Source organism: Scyliorhinus torazame, chromosome 13 (assembly GCF_047496885.1).
Source record: "Scyliorhinus torazame isolate Kashiwa2021f chromosome 13, sScyTor2.1, whole genome shotgun sequence".
Classification (NCBI taxonomy): domain Eukaryota; kingdom Metazoa; phylum Chordata; class Chondrichthyes; order Carcharhiniformes; family Scyliorhinidae; genus Scyliorhinus; species Scyliorhinus torazame.
In genome coordinates, this window is record NC_092719.1 from 225,370,089 (window position 1) to 225,391,499 (window position 21,411).

Below are 21,411 nucleotides of genomic sequence, written 5' to 3' on the forward strand. Positions count from 1 at the left end.
GTTGTTTGTGTTGTTACAATAGACTGCAATCAAATGTGAATTAAACATCCCTTCCCTCCACCAGTGGCACACTCTGTCTACAGCAAGCTGCCTGGCATCCTCTGTCAGCTCGTTCCAGACCTGTCTCCTCTCCCACCGAGGAGAAGTAGGGAAGCAGATCCGTGGGGACAGCATCACCTGCAGGTTCCCATCCAAGTCACTCAGGCGATCCTCGTCTGGAATGATGTCGGCGTTCCTTCTCTGTCCCTGGGTCAAAATCCCAGGCCTCGCAAACTAACAGAATTATGGGAAAACCTAAACGATATGAACTGTAGCAATTCTAGAAAGTAGTTGATTGTCACCAGGGACAATTAGAGAGGGGCAGTAGATTCCAGCTTCGCTATTGACTCCCATATCCGGGGAATGGGAATGTTTTTAAATGAGCAGGTGGACAGACGGGTCCTATTCAATTACTTCCCACAGATAGTGGCGATTGATCCTGAGGAACGATGAATGTGGAATCATAAAATGGCTATACCGCAGGAGGAAGCCATTCGGCCCATCGAGTCTGCACAGACCCTCTGAAAGAAAACCCCATCTCGGCCTGCCTAACCTCCCGCCCTATCCCCGGAACCCCACCTAACCTTTGGACACAAAGGGGAAATTTAGCATGGCCAATCCCGCTGACCTGCACGCCTTTGGAGTGTCGGAGGAAACCGGAGCACCCGGAGTAAACCCACGATTGACGAATTAGAAAGAAAACTGGGAAGTTTTTTGATGAAAGAAATAATTGATGGTCATCAGTGAAGATTTTATTTTTTTATTTGGCTATGAGTAGATGAATGGCAGTAGCTCTTATATTCTAACCCTACAATAAAAAGTGAATTATTATCTGGAAGGTGCCTGAAAGTTTGGAAAAAGATTCAGATGAAAATTAGTTAAGACCATAAGACATAGGAGCAGAATTAGGCCACTCGGCCCATCGAGTTTTCTCTGCCATTCAATCATGGCTGATATTTTTCTCGTCCTCATTCTCCTGCCTTCTCCCCATTACCCCTGATCCCCTTATTAATCAAAAACCTATCTATCTCTGTCTTAAAGACACTCAGTGATTTGGCCTCCAAAGCCTTCTGCGGCAAAGAGTTTCACAGATTCACCACCCTCTGGCTGAAGAAATTCCTCCTCATCTCTGTTTTAAAGGATCGTCCCTTTAGTCTGAAATGGTGTCCTCTGCTTCTAGTTTTTCCTACCAGTGGAAACGTCATCTCCACGTTTCTGTAAGTTTCAATAAGATCCCCCCTCATCCTTCTAAACTCCAATGAGTGCAGACCCAGAGTCCTCTACCGTTCCTCATACGACAAGTTCTTCATCCCAGGGATCATTCTTGTGAACCTCCTCTGGACCCTTTCCAAGGCTAGCACATTCTTCCTTAGATACGGGGCCCAAAACTGCACACAATACTCCAAATGGGGTCTGACCAGAGCCTTATACAGCCTCAGAAGTACATCCCTGGTCTTGTATTCTAGCCCTCTCGACATGAATGCTAACATTGCATTTGCCTTCCTAACTGCCGACTGAACCTGCACGTTAACCTGAAGAGAATCGTGAACAAGGACTCCCAAGTCACTTTGTGCTTCTGATTTCCGAAGCATTTCCCCATTTAGAAAATAGTCTATGCCTAAATTCCTCCTTCCAAAGTGCATAAGCTCACACTTTTCCACATTGTATTCCATCTGCCCCTTCATTGCCCGCTCTCCTAGCCTGTCCAAATCCTTCTGCAGCCCCCCTGCTTCCTCAATACTACCTGTCCCTCTACAGATCTTTGTATCATCTGCAAACTTAGCTACAGTGCCTTCAGTTCCTTCTTCCAGATCATTAATGTATATTGTGAAAAGTTGTGGTCCCAGCACAGACCCCTGAGGCACACCACTAGTCACCAGCTGCCATCCTGAAAAAGACCCCTTTATCCTCACTCTCTGCCTTCTGCCAGTCAGCCAATCCTCTATCCAGGCCAGGATCTAACCCTGAACACCATGGGCTCTTAACTAATTTAACAGTCTCCTGTGCGGCACCTTGTCAAAGACCTTCTGGAAATCTAAATAAATCCGGTCCACTTGAAAAGGTCAAATTTGCAGGGCTGTATAGAAAGAGTAGGTGTGTTGGATTGGATCAAAATCCTGCACCTCACCCACTCATGGGTGTACCTACACCACATGGACTGCAACGGTTCAAGAAGGCAGCGCATCACCCCCTTCTGAAGGGTATCCAGGGATGGGCAAAGCGAGCGACACCCTCATCCCAGGAAAGAATTTCCAAAATTGGATAGGTCTCTCACAGAGTCAGCAGACGTACAAAGGGCTGAGTGGCCGGGTTCGGTGATTTATTGATGATAATGAAGCACTGACTTTAAACTAGGCACAGAGAGTGAATGTCCTCATTGCTTTGTGTGATTTCAGCCTGTCAGTGTGACCCTCAAGGCTCTCTGAGTTTGGAATGCGAGTCTAACGGTGGGCAGTGTCGATGCAAGCCCAGAGTAGTCGGCCAACGATGTCAACATTGTGCTCCTGGAACGTACGGCTTCAGCAGAATGGGCTGCCAGGGTAAGGGATTCTGGGCATTCTGTGTTTGCGGTAACAATCTCAATTCAAAACTGCTGTGCCCTTTGTTATTGACCAGAATGTTGAGGTCAGTAGAGTTTTTTTATTTGCCAATGGCATAATGGACGATGCAGGAAGTTGAGGCACAAATCTACCATGATCCAATTCAATGAAATTGGGGCAGCACGGTAGCATTGTGGATAGCACAATTGCTTCACAGCTCCAGGGTCCCAGGTTCCATTCCGGCTTGGGTCACTGTCTGTGCGGAGTCTGCACATCCTCCCCGTGTCTGCGTGGGTTTCCTCCGGGTGCTCCGGTTTCCTCCCACAGTCCAAAGATGTGCAGGTTAGGTGGATTGGCCATGATAAATTGCCCTTAGTGTCCAAAATTGCCCTTAGCGTTGGGTGGGGTTACTGGGTTATGGGGATAGGGTGGAGGTGTTGGCCTTGGGCAGGGTGCTCTTTCCAAGAGCCGGTGCAGACTCGATGGGCCGAATGGCCTCCTTCTACATTGTAAATTTGATGAATTCAATTGTGAAATAGCACCGAGGGGTGAATGGCATGCCCCTGTCCCTGGGCACTGATCTTCCTGGGTAATTGTGTCCTTACATGCTGCTGTTTTGATCAGAGTAAATACATCTAAATGGATTTCTCTGACAGGTAGGCCTGCATTCAGAAGAAGCAAGGGCTGATGGGTAGGGGATATGAGCAAAACATGTTCACCCAGAGGGTGGTGGGCAGGGGGTGGTGGGCAGGGGGTGGTGGGCAGGGGGTGATGGGCAGAGGGTGGTGGGCAGGGGGTGGTGGGCAGGGGGTGGTGGGCAGAGGGTGGTGGGCAGGGTGTGGTGGGCAGGGTGTGGTGGGCAGGGGGTGGTGGGCAGGGGGTGGTGGGCAGGGGGTGGTGGGCAGGGGGTGGTGGGCAGGGGGTGGTGGGCAGGGGGTGGTGGGCAGAGGGTGGTGGGCAGAGGGTGGTGGGCAGAGGGTGGTGGGCAGAGGGTGGTGGGCAGAGGGTGGTGGGCAGAGGGTGGTGGGCAGGGTGTGGTGGGCAGGGTGTGGTGGGCAGGGGGTGGTGGGCAGAGGGTGGTGGGCAGGGGCTGATGGGCAGAGGGTGGTGGGCAGGGGGTGGTGGGCAGGGGGTGGTGGGCAGAGGGTGGTGGGCAGGGTGTGGTGGGCAGGGGGTGATGGGCAGAGGGTGGTGGGCAGGGGGTGGTGGGCAGAGGGTGGTGGGCAGGGGTGGTGGGCAGAGGGTGGTGGGCAGGGGGTGGTGGGCAGGGGGTGGCGGGCAGGGTGTGGTGGGCAGGGGGTGATGGGCAGAGGGTGGTGGGCAGGGGGTGGTGGGCAGGGGGTGGTGGGCAGGGGTGGTGGGCATCTGGAATTCACCGCCCGACTTGGTGATTGAGGCTGGACCTTTAGGAGGGACCTGGATCTGCGTCTGAAATGCTGGAACCTGTGAACCAGGTGCTGGGAAAGGGGATTAAAATGAGCGAGCTTGTTTTCTTCTTTTGGGTCGGTGCAGAGGTGATGGGCCAAATGGCCTCTCTCTGAGCCGTAACCTCTCTGTGGTTCTGGACAGACTGAAAGAGGGGAGAGTGGGATACATTTCTAAACACAGCGTTGCTGCTGGAGGGGGAGTAGAAGCAGTTTCAACACTTTTTTAAAGGTGGAAATTGAAATAATATTTGAAAGCTCGGGGGAAGGAGTAGGGGGGATGTGACAAACGGCGAGTGCAGGCTCGATGGGCCGAATGGCTTCCTTCTATAAATTAATATTCAAAGCGATCTTCGCTCTGTGAGAATCGGTGGTTTAATGGACAAACTCTCTTTTTCTCTTTGTCCGCAGCCTGTAACTGTCAGCGGGAGGGTTCGTTCATCACGATCTGTGACCAAATCAGTGGACAGTGTCAGTGCCGGGCGGGGGCATTCGGCAGGCAGTGTAGCCAGTGCCAGCCAGGCCACTGGGGCTTCCCAAACTGCCAGCCGTGTCAGTGCAATGGGCACGCAGAGGAGTGTGACCAACAGACTGGAGCTTGCCTCGAGTGTCGAAGTAACAGTTTGGGCCAAAACTGTGAGCGGTAAGGTCTCTAATCAAACTCAGTCATCTCCTTGGAATACACGCATTCTGTACCATGTAGGTGCTGGAGACGCAGGCTGGATCATCACGGCATGTGGGTTACACCCATTGAATGATGAGGTTTCCAAAACAGGAAAAGGCCAATGTGGCCACACCAGCACCTTGGAAACTGAATCCAAAACTAATTCCTCACTTCCATTCTCTCCTCATGGCTATGTATGGATTCCAGACTTATCCCACTCTCTATTCAGAGCCCTGATCAAGCCCAAACTAATCGAACTGCCCTCAGAAGACTTTCAATAATGTCCCACACAGGTTAGAAAGCAAATTCAGAGCGCATGGATTAGGGGGTCATATATCGGCATGGATTGAGGATGGGTTAACGGACAGAAAACAGAGAGTCTGCGTAAATGGGTGTTTTTCTGATCGGATGTGACGAGTGGAGTCACTCGGGGGTCTAAGCTGGGGCCTCCGCTTTTTACAATTTACATCAATGACTTAGACGAGGGGAGCAAAGACACGGCAGCTAAATTTGCAGATGGCGCAAAGATAGGTAGGAAAGTATGTTGTGAAGAAGACATACCAAGTTTACAGATGGATAGAGATAGGTTGAATGAGTTGGTAAAACTCTGGCAGACGGAGTGTAATGTGAAAAAGTGTTCACTTTGGCAAGGAGAATATTGAGGTGCAGAGAGATTTGGGTGTTTTCATGCATGAGTCACAAAAGGTTAGTATGCAGGTGCAGCAAGTAACCAATAAGGCTAATGGAATTGCAATTCTCTTCCTGCACCAAGCGAATGGAATGCTATCCTTTATTATGAGAGGAACATAAAAGGATCTTATACTTTGGTTCTACAGGCCGTTGGTGAGATCACATCTCAAATACAGTGTGCAGTTCTGGTCTCCTCATTTAAGGAAGGATGTGAATGAATTGGAGATGGTTCGAAGTAGATTTACTGGATTGATGCCTGGAATGAGCAGGTTGTCTTATGCAGGAACGTTGGACAGACTGAGCTGGTTCCCACTGGAGTTTAGAAGAGTGAGGGGGTGACTAGATTGAAGTGTGTAAGATTCTGAAATGTCTGGACAAGGTGGAAGTGGAAAAGATGTTTCCTCTTGTGAGTGAGTCCAGAACGAGGGGGAACTGGTTTAAAATTAGGGGCCACGTCTATTGGACACAGATCAGGAGAATTTCTCTCTGAGGTTTGGGCAACTTTGGACTGCTCTGCCTCGGAAGGCGGTGGAGATGAGGTCACTGGATATTTTTAAGACGGAGGTAGATTGATTCTTGTTGGGAAAGGGTAGATGGGAATGTGGAACTCAACACAAACATATCAGCCACGATCTTATTGAATGGCAGAGCAGGCTAGAGGGGCTGAATGGCCTCCTGTATGTTCGTAGATTGGGAAGTGTTGATGTCCAAAGGGCTCTAGGTGTCCTTGGTCATAAGTCAGTGAAAGCTACAGGCAGAATCTGCAAACAATTAAGAAGGCAAATGGTATAGAACATAGAACAGTACAGCATGTACAGGCCCTTCGGCCCACAATGTTGTGCCGACCATTTATCCTAATCTAAGATCAACCTAACCGACACCCCTTCAATTTACTGCTGTCCATGTGCCTGTCTAATAGTCGCTTAAATGTCCCGAATGACTCTGACACCTCCACCTCTGCTGGCAGTGCATTCCATGCACCCACCACTCTCTGTGTAAAGAACCTACCTCCGACATCTCCCCTATACCTTACTTCAATCAATTATGTCCCCTTGTGACAGCCATTTCCGCCCTGGGGAAAAGTCTCTGGCTCTCCACTCTATCCATGCCCCTCATCACCTTGTACACCTCTATCAAGACACCTCTCTGCCTTCTTCACTCCAGTGAGAAAAGCCCTAGCTCCCTCAATCTTTCTTCATAAGACATGCCTGGGTGGAAGGTTTGCTAGAGCTCTTCGGAAGGATTTAAACTAATTTGGCAGGGGGGTGGGAAACAGAGCTATGGATCAGAGGATAGGGTAGCTGTTGAACAGGCAGAAATAGTACGCAGCGAGTCTGTGCGGAAGGATAGACAGTTGATAGGGCAAAGTTGCACACAGTGGAACTTAAAGTTTGACTAGTTTCAATGCAAGGAGTGTCAAGAATAAGGGAGATGAACTTAGAGCATGGATCAGTACTTGGAACTACGATGTTGTGGCCATTACGGAGACATGGATTTCACAGGGCCAGGAATGGTTGTTAGATGTTCCGGAGTTTAGATGTTTTCAGAAGAATAGGGAGGGAGGTAAAAGAGGAGCGGGAGTGGCACTGTTAATTAGGGAGTGCACCACAGCTGCAGAAAAGGAGGTTGTTGAGGAGGGTTTGTCGACTGAGTCAGTATGGGTGGAAGTCAGAAACAGGAAAGGAGCAGTCACTTTATTGGGAGTTTTCTATAGACCCCCCAATAGCAGCAGAGAGATGGAGGAACAGATTGGGCGGCAGATCTTGGAAAAGTGCAGAAGTAACAGAGTTGTTGTCATGGGTGACTTCAAATTCCCGAATATTGACTGGAACCTCCTTAGTGCAAATGGTTTGGATGGAGCAGATTTTGTCAGGTGTGTACAGGAAGGATTCCTGACTCAATATGTAGACAGGCTGACTAGGGAGGGGGGGGGGGGGGGGGAGGCCATATTGGATTTGGTGCTCGGCAACGAACCAGGCCAGGTGTCAGATGTCTCGGTGGGAGAGAATTTCGGTGACAGTGACCACAACTCCTTGACCTTTACCATAGTCATGGAGAAGGATAGGAACACACAGTATGGGAAGGTATTTAATTGGGGGAGGGGAAATTATACTGACATTAGACAGGAGCTGAGGAGCATAAAGTGGGAACAGTTCTTGGGGAAATGCACAACAGTAATGTGGGGGTTGTTTAAGGAGCACTTGCTGCGAGTGCTGAATAGTTTTGTCCCACTGAGACGAGGAAGGAATGGTAAGGTGAAGGAGCCTTGGATGACAAGAGAAGTGGAGCTTCTAGTCAAGAGGAAGAAGGAAGCTTACGTAAGGTTGAGGAAGCAAGGTTCTCGGCTCTAGAGGGTTACAAGGTAGCCAAGAAGGAACTAAAATTGGACTGAGGAGAGCTGGAAGGGGGCATGAAAATTCCCTGGCGGGAACGATTCGGGAAAACCCCAAGGCGTTCTACACTTATGTGAGAAATAAGAGGATGATCAGAGTGAGAGTAGGGCCGATCAGGGATAGTGGAGGGGACTTGTGCCTAGAGTCTGAGGAGATGGGGGAGGCCCTAAATGAATGTTTTGCTTCAGTATTCATTGGAGAGAGGGACCTTGTTGCCCATGAGAACAGTGTGAACGAGGCTAATAGATTCAAACAGGTTGATATTAAGAAGGAGGATGTGCTGGAAATTTTGAAAAGCATCAGGATTGATAAATCCCCTGGCCTGACGGGATATACCCAAGGTTACTAAGGGAAGCGAGGGAGGAGAGTGCTGTGCCGTTGGCGATGATCTTTGCGTCCTCACTCTCCACTGGAGTAGTACCGGATGATTGGAGGGAGGCAAATGTTGTTCCCCTGTTCAAGAAAGGGAATAGGGAAATCCCTGGGAATTACAGACCCATCATTCTTACGTCTGTGGTGAGCAAAATATTGGAAAGGATTCTGAGAGATAGGATTTATGATTATTTAGAAAAACATAGTTTGATTAAAGATAGTCAGCATGGCTTTGTGAGGGGCAGGTCATGCCTCACAAACCTCATTGAATTCTTTGAGGATGTGATGAGACACATTGATGAAGGTCGGGCAGTGGATGTGGTGTATATGGATTTCAGTAAGGCATTTGATAAGGTTCCCCATGGAAGGCTCATTCGGAAAGTTAGGGGGCAGGGGATACAGGGAAATTTGGCTGTCTGGATACAGAATTGGCTGGCCGAAAGAAGACAGCGAGTGGTTGTGGATGGAAAGTATTCTGCCTGGAGGTCGGTGACCAGTGGTGTCCCGCAAGGATCTGTTCTGGGACCTCTGCTCTTTGTGGTTTCTATAAATGACTTGGATGAGGAAGTGGAAGGGTGGGTTAGTAAGTTTGCCGATGACATGAAGATTGCTGGAGTTGTAGATAGTGTTGAGGGTTGTTGCAGGTTACAACAGGACATTGACAGGATGCAGAGCTGGGCTGAGAAGTGGCAGGTGGAGTTCAACCTTGATAAATGTGAAGTGATTCATTTGGATGGTCGAATTTGAATGCTGAATACAGGGTTAAAGGCAGGATTCTTGGAAGTGTGGAGGAACAGAGGGATCTTCGGGTCCACATACATAGATCCCTCAAAGTTGCCACCCAGGTTGATAGGGTTGTTAAGAAGGTGTATGGTGTGTTGGCTTTCATTAACAGGGGGATTGAGTTTAAGAGCCGTGAGGTTTTGCTGCAGCTTTATAAAACCCTGGTTAGACCACACTTGGAATATTGTGTCCAGTTCTGGTCGCCTCATTATAGGAAGGATGTGGATGCTTTGGAGAGGGTACAGAGGAGATTTACCAGGATGCTGCCTGGACTGGAGGCATAGAACATAGGCCCTTCAGGCCACGATGTTGTGCCGAGTGATTGCTGGGATAGGTGGACTGTCCTGAGGAGAGATTGGGGAGACTGGGCCTGTATCAGAACATGGAACATAGAACATACAGTGCAGAAGGAGGCCATTCGGCCCATCGAGTCTGCACCGACACACTTAAGCCCTCACTTCCACCCTATCCCCGTAACCCAATAACCCTTCCTAACCTTTTTGGTCACTAAGGGCAATTTATCACGGCCAATCCACCTAACCTGCACGTCTTTGGACTGTGGGAGGAAACCGGAGCACCCGGAGGAAACCCACACAGACACGGGGAGGATGTGCAGACTCCGCACAGACAGTGACCCAAGCCGGGAATCGAACCTGGGACCCAGGCGTTGTGAAGCCACAGTGCTAACCACTGCGCTACCGTGCCGCCCCCTGCCGTTTCACTGGCGGTTAGAAGAATGAGAGGTGATCTCATTGACACATACAAAATTCTTAAGGGATTAACAGGGTTAATGCCTGTTTCCCAAAGGCCTGCGGAAACCCAATTATTCACTATGTTCAAGACAGAAATAAATACATTTCAAGATATTAATCACATAAAGAGACATAGGGGCAGTGCAGGAACATGGTATTGAGGGAGACATGGGGCAGTGCGGGAACATGGTATTGAGGGAGACATGGGGCAGTGCGGGAACATGGTATTGAGGGAGACATAGGGGCAGTGCAGGAACATGGTATTGAGGGAGACATGGGGCAGTGCGGGAACATGGTATTGAGGGAGACATGGGGCAGTGCGGGAACATGGTATTGAGGGAGACATGGGGCAGTGCGGGAACATGGTATTGAGGGAGACATGGGGCAGTGCAGGAACATGGTATTGAGGGAGACATGGGTCAGTGCGGGAACATGGTATTGAGGGAGACATGGGGCAGTGCGGGAACATGGTATTGAGGGAGACATAGGGGCAGTGCAGGAACATGGTATTGAGGGAGACATAGGGGCAGTGCAGGAACATGGTATTGAGGGAGACATGGGGCAGTGCAGGAACATGGTATTGAGGGAGACATGGGGCAGTGCGGGAACATGGTATTGAGGGAGACATGGGGCAGTGCGGGAACATGGTATTGAGGGAGACATGGGGCAGTGCGGGAACATGGTATTGAGGGAGACATGGGGCAGTGCGGCAACATGGTATTGAGGGAGACATGGGGCAGTGCAGGAACATGGTATTGAGGGAGACATGGGGCATGGCAGGAACATGGTATTGAGGGAGATGCTGCACCATGATCGACGTGAATGGCAGAGCAGGCCCCTCAATGGCCTCCTACTCCTTTGTTTGTATGTCCCGCTCTCCCATAGCCCTGTATCAATCCCAAACTAATCCCACTGTCCCACTCTCCCATAGCCCTGTATCAATCCCAAACTAATCCCACTATCCCGCTCTCCCACAGCCCTGTATCAATCCCCAAACTAATCCCACTGCCCCACTCTCTCCCCATAGCCCTGTATCAATGCCCAAACAATCCCACTGCCCCACTCTCTCCCACAGCCCTGTATCAATCCCCAAACTAATCCCACTGTCCCACTCTCTCCCCATAGCCCTGTATCAATCCCAAACTAATCCCACTGTCCCACTCTCTCCCCATCGCCCTGTATCAATCCCCAAACTAATCCCACTGCCCCGCTCTCTCCCCATAGCCCTGTATCAATCCCAAACTAATCCCACTATCCCACTCTCCCATAGCCCTCTATCAATCCCAAACTAATCCCACTGCCCCGCTCTCTCCCCATAGCCCTGTATCAATCCCAAACTAATCCCACTGCCCCGCTCTCTCCCCATAGCCCTGTATCAATCCCCAAACTAATCCCACTGCCCCGCTCTCACCCCATAGCCCTGTATCAATCCCAAACTAATCCCACTGTCCCACTCTCTCCCCATAGCCCTGTATCAATCCCCAAACTAATCCCACTGCCCCGCTCTCTCCCCATAGCCCTGTATCAATCCCAAACTAATCCCACTATCCCACTCTCCCATAGCCCTCTATCAATCCGAAACTAATCCCACTGCCCCGCTCTCTCCCCATAGCCCTGTATCAATCCCAAACTAATCACACTGCCCCACTCTCTCCCCATAGCCCTGTATCAATCCCAAACTAATCCCACTGCCCCGCTCTCTCCCCATAGCCCTGTATCAATCCCAAACTAATCCCACTATCCCACTCTCCCATAGCCCTGTATCAATCCCAAACTAATCCCACTATCCCACTCTCCCATAGCCCTGTATCAATCCCAAACTAATCCCACTGCCCCGCTCTCTCCCCATAGCCCTGTATCAATCCCAAACTAATCCCACTGTCCCACTCTCTCCCCATAGCCCTGTATCAATCCCAAACTAATCCCACTGCCCCACTCTCTCCCCATAGCCCTGTATCAATCCCAAACTAATCCCACTGTCCCGCTCTCCCATAGCCCTGTATCAATCCCAAACTAGTCCCACTGTCCCACTCTCCCATAGCCCGGTGTCAATCCCAAACTAATCCCACTGTCCCACTCTCTCCCCATAGCCCTGTGTCAATCCCAAACTAATCCCACTGCCCCGCTCTCTCCCCATAGCCCTGTATCAATCCCAAACTAATCCCACTGTCCCACTCTCCCATAGCCCGGTGTCAATCCCAAACTAATCCCACTGTCCCACTCTCTCCCCATAGCCCTGTGTCAATCCCAAACTAATCCCACTGCCCACTCTCTCCCCATAGCCCTGCATCAATCCCAAACTAATCCCACTGCCCACTCTCTCCCCATAGCCCTGTATCAATCCCAAACTAATCCCACTGTCCCACTCTCCCATAGCCCTGTATCAATCCCAAACTAATCCCACTGTCCCACTCTCCCATAGCCCTGTATCAATCCCAAACTAACCCCACTGTTCCGCTCTCCCATAGCCCTGTATCAATCCCCAAACTAATCCCACTGCCCTGCTCTCACCCCATAGCCCTGTGTCAATCCCAAACTAATCCCACTGTCCCACTCTCTCCCCATAGCCCTGTATCAATCCCAAACTAATCCCACTGTCCCGCTCTCCCATAGCCCTGTATCAATCCCAAACTAGTCCCACTGTCCCACTCTCTCCCCATAGCCCTGTATCAATCCCAAACTAATCCCACTGTCCCACTCTCCCATAGCCCGGTGTCAATCCCAAACTAATCCCACTGCCCCACTCTCCCATAGCCCTGTATCAATCCCAAACTAATCCCACTGCCCTGCTCTCTCCCCATAGCCCTGTATCAATCCCAAACTAATCCCACTGTCCCGCTCTCCCATAGCCCTGTATCAATCCCAAACTAATCCCACAGTCCCGCTCTCCCATAGCCCTGTGTCAATCCTAAACAAATCCCACTGTCCCGCTCTCCCATAGCCCTGTGTCAATCCCAAACTAATCCCACTGCCCCGCTCTCTCCCATAGCCCTGTGTCAATCCTAAACTAATCCCACCGTCCCGCTCTCCCATAGCCCTGTGTCAATCCTAAACTAATCCCACTGTCCCGCTCTCCCAATAGCCCTGTATCAATCCCCAAAATAATCCCACTGCCCCACTCTCTCCCCATAGCCCTGGGTCAATCCCCAAACTAATCCCACTGCCCCGATCTCTCCCCATAGCCCTGTATCAATCCCAAACTAATCCCAATGTCCCGCTCTCTCCCCATAGCCCTGTATCAATCCCCAAACTAATCCCACTGACCCACTCTCTCCCCAAAGCCCTGTATCAATCCCCAAACTAATCCCACTGACCCACTCTCTCCCCATAGCCCTGTATCAATCCAAAACTAATCCCACTGTCCCGCTCTCTCCCCATAGCCCTGTATCAATCCCAAACTAATTCCACTGCCCCCACTCTCTCCCCATAGCCCTGTCTCAATCCCAAACTCATCCCACTGCTCTGCTCTCTCCCCATAGCCCTGCATCAATCCCAAACTAATCCCACTGTCCCGCTCTCTCCCCATAGCCCTGTATCAATCCCCAAACTAATCCCACAGCCCCCACTCTTTCCTCATAGCCCTGTATCAATCCCAAACTAATCCCACTGTCCCGCTCTCTCCCCATAGCCCTGTATCAATCCCAAACTAATCCCACTGCCCCCACTCTCTCCCCATAGCCCTGTCTCAATCCCAAACTCATCCCACTGCTCTGCTCTCTCCCCATAGCCCTGCATCAATCCCAAACTAATCCCACTGTCCCACTCTCTCCCCATAGCCCTGCATCAATCCCAAACTAATCCCACTGCCCTGCTCTCTCCCCATAGCCCTGTATCAATCCCCAAACTAATCCCACTGCCCCACTCTCTCCCCATAGCACTGTATCAATCACAAACTAATCCCACTGCCCTGCTCTCTCCCCATAGCCCTGCATCAATCCCAAACTAATCCCACTGTCCCACTCTGTCCCCATAGCCCTGTATCAATCCCAAACTAATCCCACTGTCCCACTCTCTCCCCATAGCCCTGTATCAATCCCAAACTAATCCCACTGCCCTTCTCTCTCACCATAGCCCTGTATCAATCCCCAAACTAATCCCACTGTCCCGCTCTCCCATAGCTCTGGATCAATCCCAAATAATCCCACTGCCCCACTCTCTCCCATAGTCCTGTATCAATCCCAAACTAATCCCACTGTCCTGCTCTCTCCCCATGGCCCTGTATCAATCCCCAAACAAATCCCACTCTCTCCCCATGGCCCTGTATCAATCCCCAAACTAATCCCACTGCCCGGCTCTCTCCCCATAGCCCTGTATCAATCCCAAACTAATCCCACTGCCCCGATCTCTCCCCATAGCCCTGTATCAATCCCAAACTAATCCCACTGTCCCGCTCTCTCCCCATAGCCCTGTATCAATCCCAAACTAATCCCACTGCCCCCACTCTCTCCCCATAGCCCTGTATCAATCCCAAACTCATCCCACTGGTCTGCTCTCTCCCCATAGCCCTGCATCAATCCCAAACTAATCCCACTGTCCCACTCTCTCCCCATAGTCCTGCATCAATCCCAAACTAATCCCACTGCCTTCTTCTCTCCCCATAGCCCTGCATCAATCCCAAACTAATACCACTGTCCCACTCTCTCACCATAGCCCTGCAGCAATCCCAAACTAATCCCACTGCCTTGCTCTCTCCCCATAGCCCTGTATCCATCCCCAAACTAATCCCACTGCCCCGCTCTCTCCCCATGGCCCTGTATCAATCCCCAAACAAATCCCACTCTCTCCCCGTGGCCCTGTATCAATCCCAAACTAATCCCACTGCCCCGCTCTCTCCCTATAGCCCTGTATCAATCCCAAACTAATCCCACTGCCCCGCTCTCTCCCTATAGCCCTGTATCAATCCCCAAACTAATCCCACTGCCCGGCTCTCTCCCCATAGCCCTGTATCAATCCCAAACTAATCCCACTGCCCCGATCTCTCCCCATAGCTCTGTATCAATCCCAAACTAATCCCACTGTCCCGCTCTCTCCCCATAGCCCTGTATCAATCCCAAACTAATCCCACTGTCCCGCTCTCTCCCCATAGCCCTGTATCAATCCCAAACTAATCCCACTGCCCCCACTCTCTCCCCATAGCCCTGTATCAATCCCAAACTCATCCCACTGTTCTGCTCTCTCCCCATAGCCCTGCATCAATCCCAAACTAATTCCACTGTCCAACTCTCTCCCCATAGCCCTGCATCAATCCCAAACTAATCCCACTGCCTTGCTCTCTCCCCATAGCCCTGCATCAATCCCAAACTAATCCCACTGTCTCACTCTCTCCCCATAGCCCTGTATCAATCCCAAACTAATCCCACTACCCTGCTCTCTCCCCAGAGCCCTGTATCAATCCCAAACTCATCCCACTGCCCCGGTCTCTTCCATAGCCTTGTATCAATCCCAAACTAATCCCACTGCCCCACTCTCTCCCCATAGCCTTGTATCAATCCCAAACTAATCCCAACGCCATGCTCTCTCCCATAGCCCTGTACCAATCCCAAAGTAATCCCACTGACCCACTCTCTCCCCATAGCCCTGTATCAATCCCAAACTAATCCCACTGCCCTGCTCTCTCCCAGAGCCCTGTATCAATCCCAAACTAATCCCACTGCCCCGCTCTCTCCCAGAGCCTTGTATCAATCCCAAACTAATCCCACTGCCCCGCTCTCTCTCCCATAGCCCTGTATCAATCCCAAATTATCCCACTGCCCCGCTCTCTCCCATAGTCCTGTGTCAATCCCAAATAATGCCACTGCCCCGCTCTCTCCCATAGCCCTGTATCAATCCCAAACTAATCCCACTGCCCCGCTCTCTCCCATAGTCCTGTATCAATCCCAAATAATCCCACTGACCCGCTCTCTCCCATAGCGCTGTAGCAATCCCAAACTACCAAGCTTCAATCCCTTCCCGTACCAGCCTCCCCGAACAGTCGCCGGAATGTGGCGACTAGGGGCTTTTCACAGTAACTTCATTTGAAGCCTACTTGTGACAATAAGCGATTTTCATTTCATTTTCAACTAATCCCACTGCCCCACTCTCTCCCATAGCCCTGTATCAATCCCAATCTAATCCCACTGCCCTGCTCTCTCCCCATAGCCCTGTATCAATCCCAAACTAATCCCACTGCCCTGCTCTCTCCCCATAGCCCTGTATCAATCCCAAACTAATCCCAATGCCATGCTCTCTCCCCATAGCCCTGTACCAATCCCAAAGTAATCCCACTGACCCACTCTCTCCCCATAGCCCTGTATCAATCCCAAACTAATCCCACTGCCCCGCTCTCTCCCAGAGCCCTGTATCAATCCCAAACTAATCCCACTGCCCCGCTCTCTCTCCCATAGCCCTGTATCAATCCCAAATAATCCCACTGCCCCGCTCTCTCCCATAGTCCTGTGTCAATCCCAAATAATGCCACTGCCGCGCTCTCTCCCATAGCCCTGTACCAATCCCAAACTAATCCCACAGCCCCGCTCTCTCCCATAGTCCTGTATCCATCCCAAATAATCCCACTGCCCCGCTCTCTCCCCATAGCCATGTACCAATCCCAAACTAATCCCACTGCCCCGCTCACTCCCGTAGTCCTGTATCAATCCCAAATAATCCCACTGCCCCGCTCTCTCCCACAGCCCTGTAGCAATCCCAAACTACCAGGCTTCAATCCCTTCCCGTACCAGCCTCCCCGAACAGTCGCCGGAATGTGGCGCCTAGGGGCTTTTCACAGTAACTTCATTTGAAGCCTACTTGTGACAATAAGCGATTTTCATTTCATTTTCAACTAATCCCACTGCCCCACTCTCTCCCATAGCCCTGTATCAATCCCAATCTAATCCCACTGCCCTGCTCTCTCCCCATAGCCCTGTATCAATCCCAAACTAATCCCACTGCCCCACTCACTCCCAATAGCCCTGTATCAATCCCAAACTAATCCCACTGCTCCACTCTCTCCCCATAGCCCTGTATCAATCCCAAACTAATCCCACCACCCCACTCTTTCCCATAGTCCTGTATCAATCCTAAATAATCCCACTGCCCCGCTCTCTCCCATAGTCCTGTATCAATCCCAAACTAATCCCACTGCCCGCTCTCGCCCACAGTCCTGTATCAATCCCAAATAATCCCACCGCCCCGCTCTCTCCCATAGTCCTGTATCAATCCCAAACTCATCCCACTGCCCTGCTCTCCCCCAAAGCCCTGTATCAATCCCAAAATCATCCCACTGCCCCGGTCTCTTCCATAGCCCTGTATCAATCCCAAACTAATCCCACTGCCCCACTCTCTCCCCATAGCCCTGTATCAATCCCAAACTAATCCCAATGCCATGCTCTCTCCCCATAGCCCTGTACCAATCCCAAAGTAATCCCACTGACCCACTCTCTCCCCATAACCCTGTATCAATCCAAACTAATCCCACTGCCCTGCTCTCTCCCCATAGCCCTGTATCAATCCCAAACTAATCCCAATGCCATGCTCTCTCCCCATAGCCCTGTACCAATCCCAAAGTAATCCCACTGACCCACTCTCTCCCCATAGCCCTGTATCAATCCCAAACTAATCCCACTGCCCTGCTCTCTCCTCATAGCCCTGTATCAATCCCAAACTAATCCCACTGACCCACTCTCTCCCCATAGCCCTGTATCAATCCCAAACTAATCCCACTGCCCTGCTCTCTCCCCATAGCCCTGTATCAATCCCAAACTAATCCCAATGCCATGCTCTCTCCCCATAGCCCTGTACCAATCCCAAAGTAATCCCACTAACCCACTCTCTCCCCATAGCCCTGTATCAATCCAAAACTAATCCCACTGCCCTGCTCTCTCCCCAGAGCCCTGTATCAATCCCAAACTCATCCCACTGCCCCGATCTCTTCCATAGCCATGTATCAATCCCAAACTAATCCCACTGCCCCACTCTCTCCCCATAGCCCTGTATCAATCCCAAACTAATCACAACGCATTGCTCTCTCCCATAGCCCTGTACCAATCCCAAAGTAATCCCACTGACCCACTCTCTCTCCATAGCCCTGTATCAATCCCAAACTAATCCCACTGCCCTGCTCTCTCCCAGAGCCCTGTATCAATCCCAAACTAATCCCACTGCCCCGCTCTCTCCCAGAGCCCTGTATCAATCCCAAACTAATACCACTGCCCCGCTCTCTCTCCCATAGCCCTGTATCAATCCCAAATAATCCCACTGCCCCGCTCTCTCCCATAGCCCTGTAGCAATCCCAAACTACCAAGCTTCAATCCCATCCCGTACCAGCCTCCCCGAACAGTCGCCGGAATGTGGCGACTAGGGGCTTTTCACAGTAACTTCATTTGAAGCCTACTTGTGACAATAAGCGATTTTCATTTCATATTCAACTAATCCCACTGCCCCACTCTCTCCCATAGCCCTGTATCAATCCCAAACTAATCCCACTGCCCCGCTCTCTCCCCATAGCCCTGTATCAATCCCAAACTAATCCCACTGCCCCACTCTCTCCCAATAGCCCTGTATCAATCCCAAACTAATCCCACTGCCCCACTCTCTCCCCAGAGCCCTGTATCAATCCCAAACTAATCCCAATGCCATGCTCTCTCCCCATAGCCCTGTACCAATCCCAAAGTAATCCCACTGACCCACTCTTTCCCCATAGCCCTGTATCAATCCCAAACTAATCCCACTGCCCTGCTCTCTCCCCATAGCCCTGTATCAATCCCAAACTAATCCCAATGCCATGCTCTCTCCCCATAGCCCTGTACCAATCCCAAAGTAATCCCACTGACCCACTCTCTCCCCATAGCCCTGTATCAATCCCAAACTAATCCCACTGCCCTGCTCTCTCCCCAGAGCCCTGTATCAATCCCAAACTCATCCCACTGCCCCGGTCTCTTCCATAGCCTTGTATCAATCCCAAACTAATCCCACTGCCCCACTCTCTCCCCATAGCCTTGTATCAATCCCAAACTAACCCCAACGCCATGCTCTCTCCCCATAGCCCTGTACCAATCCCAAAGTAATCCCACTGACCCACTCTCTCCCCATAGCCCTGTATCAATCCCAAACTAATCCCACTGCCCCGCTCTCTCCCAGAGCCCTGTATCAATCCCAAACTAATCCCACTGCCCCGCTCTCTCTCCCATAGCCCTGTATCAATCCCAAATAATCCCACTGCCCCGCTCTCTCCCCATAGCCCTGTATCAATCCCAAATAATCCCACTGCCCCGCTCTCTCCCATAGTCCTGTATCAATCACAAATAATGCCACTGCCCCGCTCTCTCCCATAGCCCTGTATCAATCCCAAACTAATCCCACTGCCCCGCTCACTCCCGTAGTCCTGTATCAATCCCAAATAATCCCACTGCCCCGCTCTCTCCCACAGCCCTGTAGCAATCCCAAACTACCAAGCTTCAATCCCTTCCCGTACCAGCCTCCCCGAACAGCCGCCGGAATGTGGCGACTAGGGGCTTTTCACAGTAACTTCATTTGAAGCCTACTTGTGACAATAAGCGATTTTCATTTCATTTTCAACTAATCCCACTGCCCCACTCTCTCCCATAGCCCTGTATCAATCCCAATCTAATCCCACTGCCCTGCTCTCTCCCCAGAGCCCTGTATCAATCCTAATCTAATCCCACTGCCCCACTCTCTCTCCATAGCCCTGTATCAATCCCCAAACAATCTCACTGCCCCACTCTCTCCCCATAGCCCTGTATCAATCCCAAACTAATCCCACTGCCCTGCTCTCTCCCCATAGCCCTGTATCAATCCCAATCTAATCCCACTGCCCCACTCTCTCCCAGAGCCCTGTATCAATCCCAAACTAATCCCACTGCCCCCACTCTCTCCCCATAGCCCTGTCTCAATCCCAAACTCATCCCACTGCTCTGCTCTCTCCCCATAGCCCTGCATCAATCCCAAACTAATCCCACTGTCCCGCTCTCTCCCCATAGCCCTGTATCAATCCCCAAACTAATCCCACAGCCCCCACTCTCTCCTCATAGCCCTGTATCAATCCCAAACTAATCCCACTGTCCCGCTCTCTCCCCATAGCCCTGTATCAATCCCAAACTAATCCCACTGCCCCCACTCTCTCCCCATAGCCCTGTCTCAATCCCAAACTCATCCCACTGCTCTGCTCTCTCCCCATAGCCCTGCATCAATCCCAAACTAATCCCACTGTCCCACTCTCTCCCCATAGCCCTGCATCAATCCCAAACTAATCCCACTGCCCTGCTCTCTCCCCATAGCCCTGTATCAATCCCCAAACTAATCCCACTGCCCCACTCTCTCCCCATAGCACTGTATCAATCACAAACTAATCCCACTGCCCTGCTCTCTCCCCATAGCCCTGCATCAATCCCAAACTAATCCCACTGTCCCACTCTGTCCCCATAGCCCTGTATCAATCCCAAACTCATCCCACTGTCCCACTCTCTCCCCATAGCCCTGTATCAATCCCAAACTAATCCCACTGCCCTTCTCTCTCACCATAGCCCTGTATCAATCCCCAAACTAATCCCACTGTCCCGCTCTCCCATAGCTCTGTATCAATCCCAAATAATCCCACTGCCCCACTCTCTCCCATAGTCCTGTATCAATCCCAAACTAATCCCACTGTCCTGCTCTCTCACCATAGCCCTGTATCAATCCCAAACTAATCCCACTGCCCCACTCTCTCCCCGTAGCCCTGTATCCATCCCCAAACTAATCCCACTGCCCCGCTCTCTCCCCATGGCCCTGTATCAATCCCCAAACAAATCCCACTCTCTCCCCATGGCCCTGTATCAATCCCCAAACTAATCCCACTGCCCGGCTCTCTCCCCATAGCCCTGTATCAATCCCAAACTAATCCCACTGCCCCGATCTCTCCCTATAGCCCTGTATCAATCCCAAACTAATCCCACTGTCCCGCTCTCTCCCCATAGCCCTGTATCAATCCCAAACTAATCCCACTGCCCCCACTCTCTCCCCATAGCCCTGTATCAATCCCAAACTCATCCCACTGGTCTGCTCTCTCCCCATAGCCCTGCATCAATCCCAAACTAATCCCACTGTCCCACTCTCTCCCCATAGTCCTGCATCAATCCCAAACTAATGCCACTGCCTTCTTCTCTCCCCATAGCCCTGCATCAATCCCAAACTAATACCACTGTCCCACTCTCTCACCATAGCCCTGCAGCAATCCCAAACTAATCCCACTGCCTTGCTCTCTCCCCATAGCCCTGTATCCATCCCCAAACTAATCCCACTGCCCCGCTCTCTCCCCATGGCCCTGTATCAATCCCCAAACAAATCCCACTCTCTCCCCGTGGCCCTGTATCAATCCCAAACTAATCCCACTGCCCCGCTCTCTCCCTATAGCCCTGTATCAATCCCAAACTAATCCCACTGCCCCGCTCTCTCCCTATAGCCCTGTATCAATCCCCAAACTAATCCCACTGCCCGGCTCTCTCCCCATAGCCCTGTATCAATCCCAAACTAATCCCACTGCCCCGATCTCTCCCCATAGCTCTGTATCAATCCCAAACTAATCCCACTGTCCCGCTCTCTCCCCATAGCCCTGTATCAATCCCAAACTAATCCCACTGTCCCGCTCTCTCCCCATAGCCCTGTATCAATCCCAAACTAATCCCACTGCCCCCACTTTCTCCCCATAGCCCTGTATCAATCCCAAACTCATCCCACTGTTCTGCTCTCTCCCCATAGCCCTGCATCAATCCCAAACTAATT

General features: G+C 51.2%; 1 protein-coding gene across 1 annotated transcript in view; it reads left to right on the forward strand.

The window, feature by feature from the left end:
* LOC140388644 (laminin subunit beta-2-like) overlaps positions 1-21,411 on the forward strand; it is a 305,667-nt gene that overhangs the window by 179,615 nt on the left and 104,641 nt on the right. Inside the window, 2 exon segments of the mRNA XM_072473108.1 lie at positions 2,436-2,579; positions 4,415-4,646. Coding sequence (XP_072329209.1) covers positions 2,436-2,579; positions 4,415-4,646 — 376 coding nt within the window.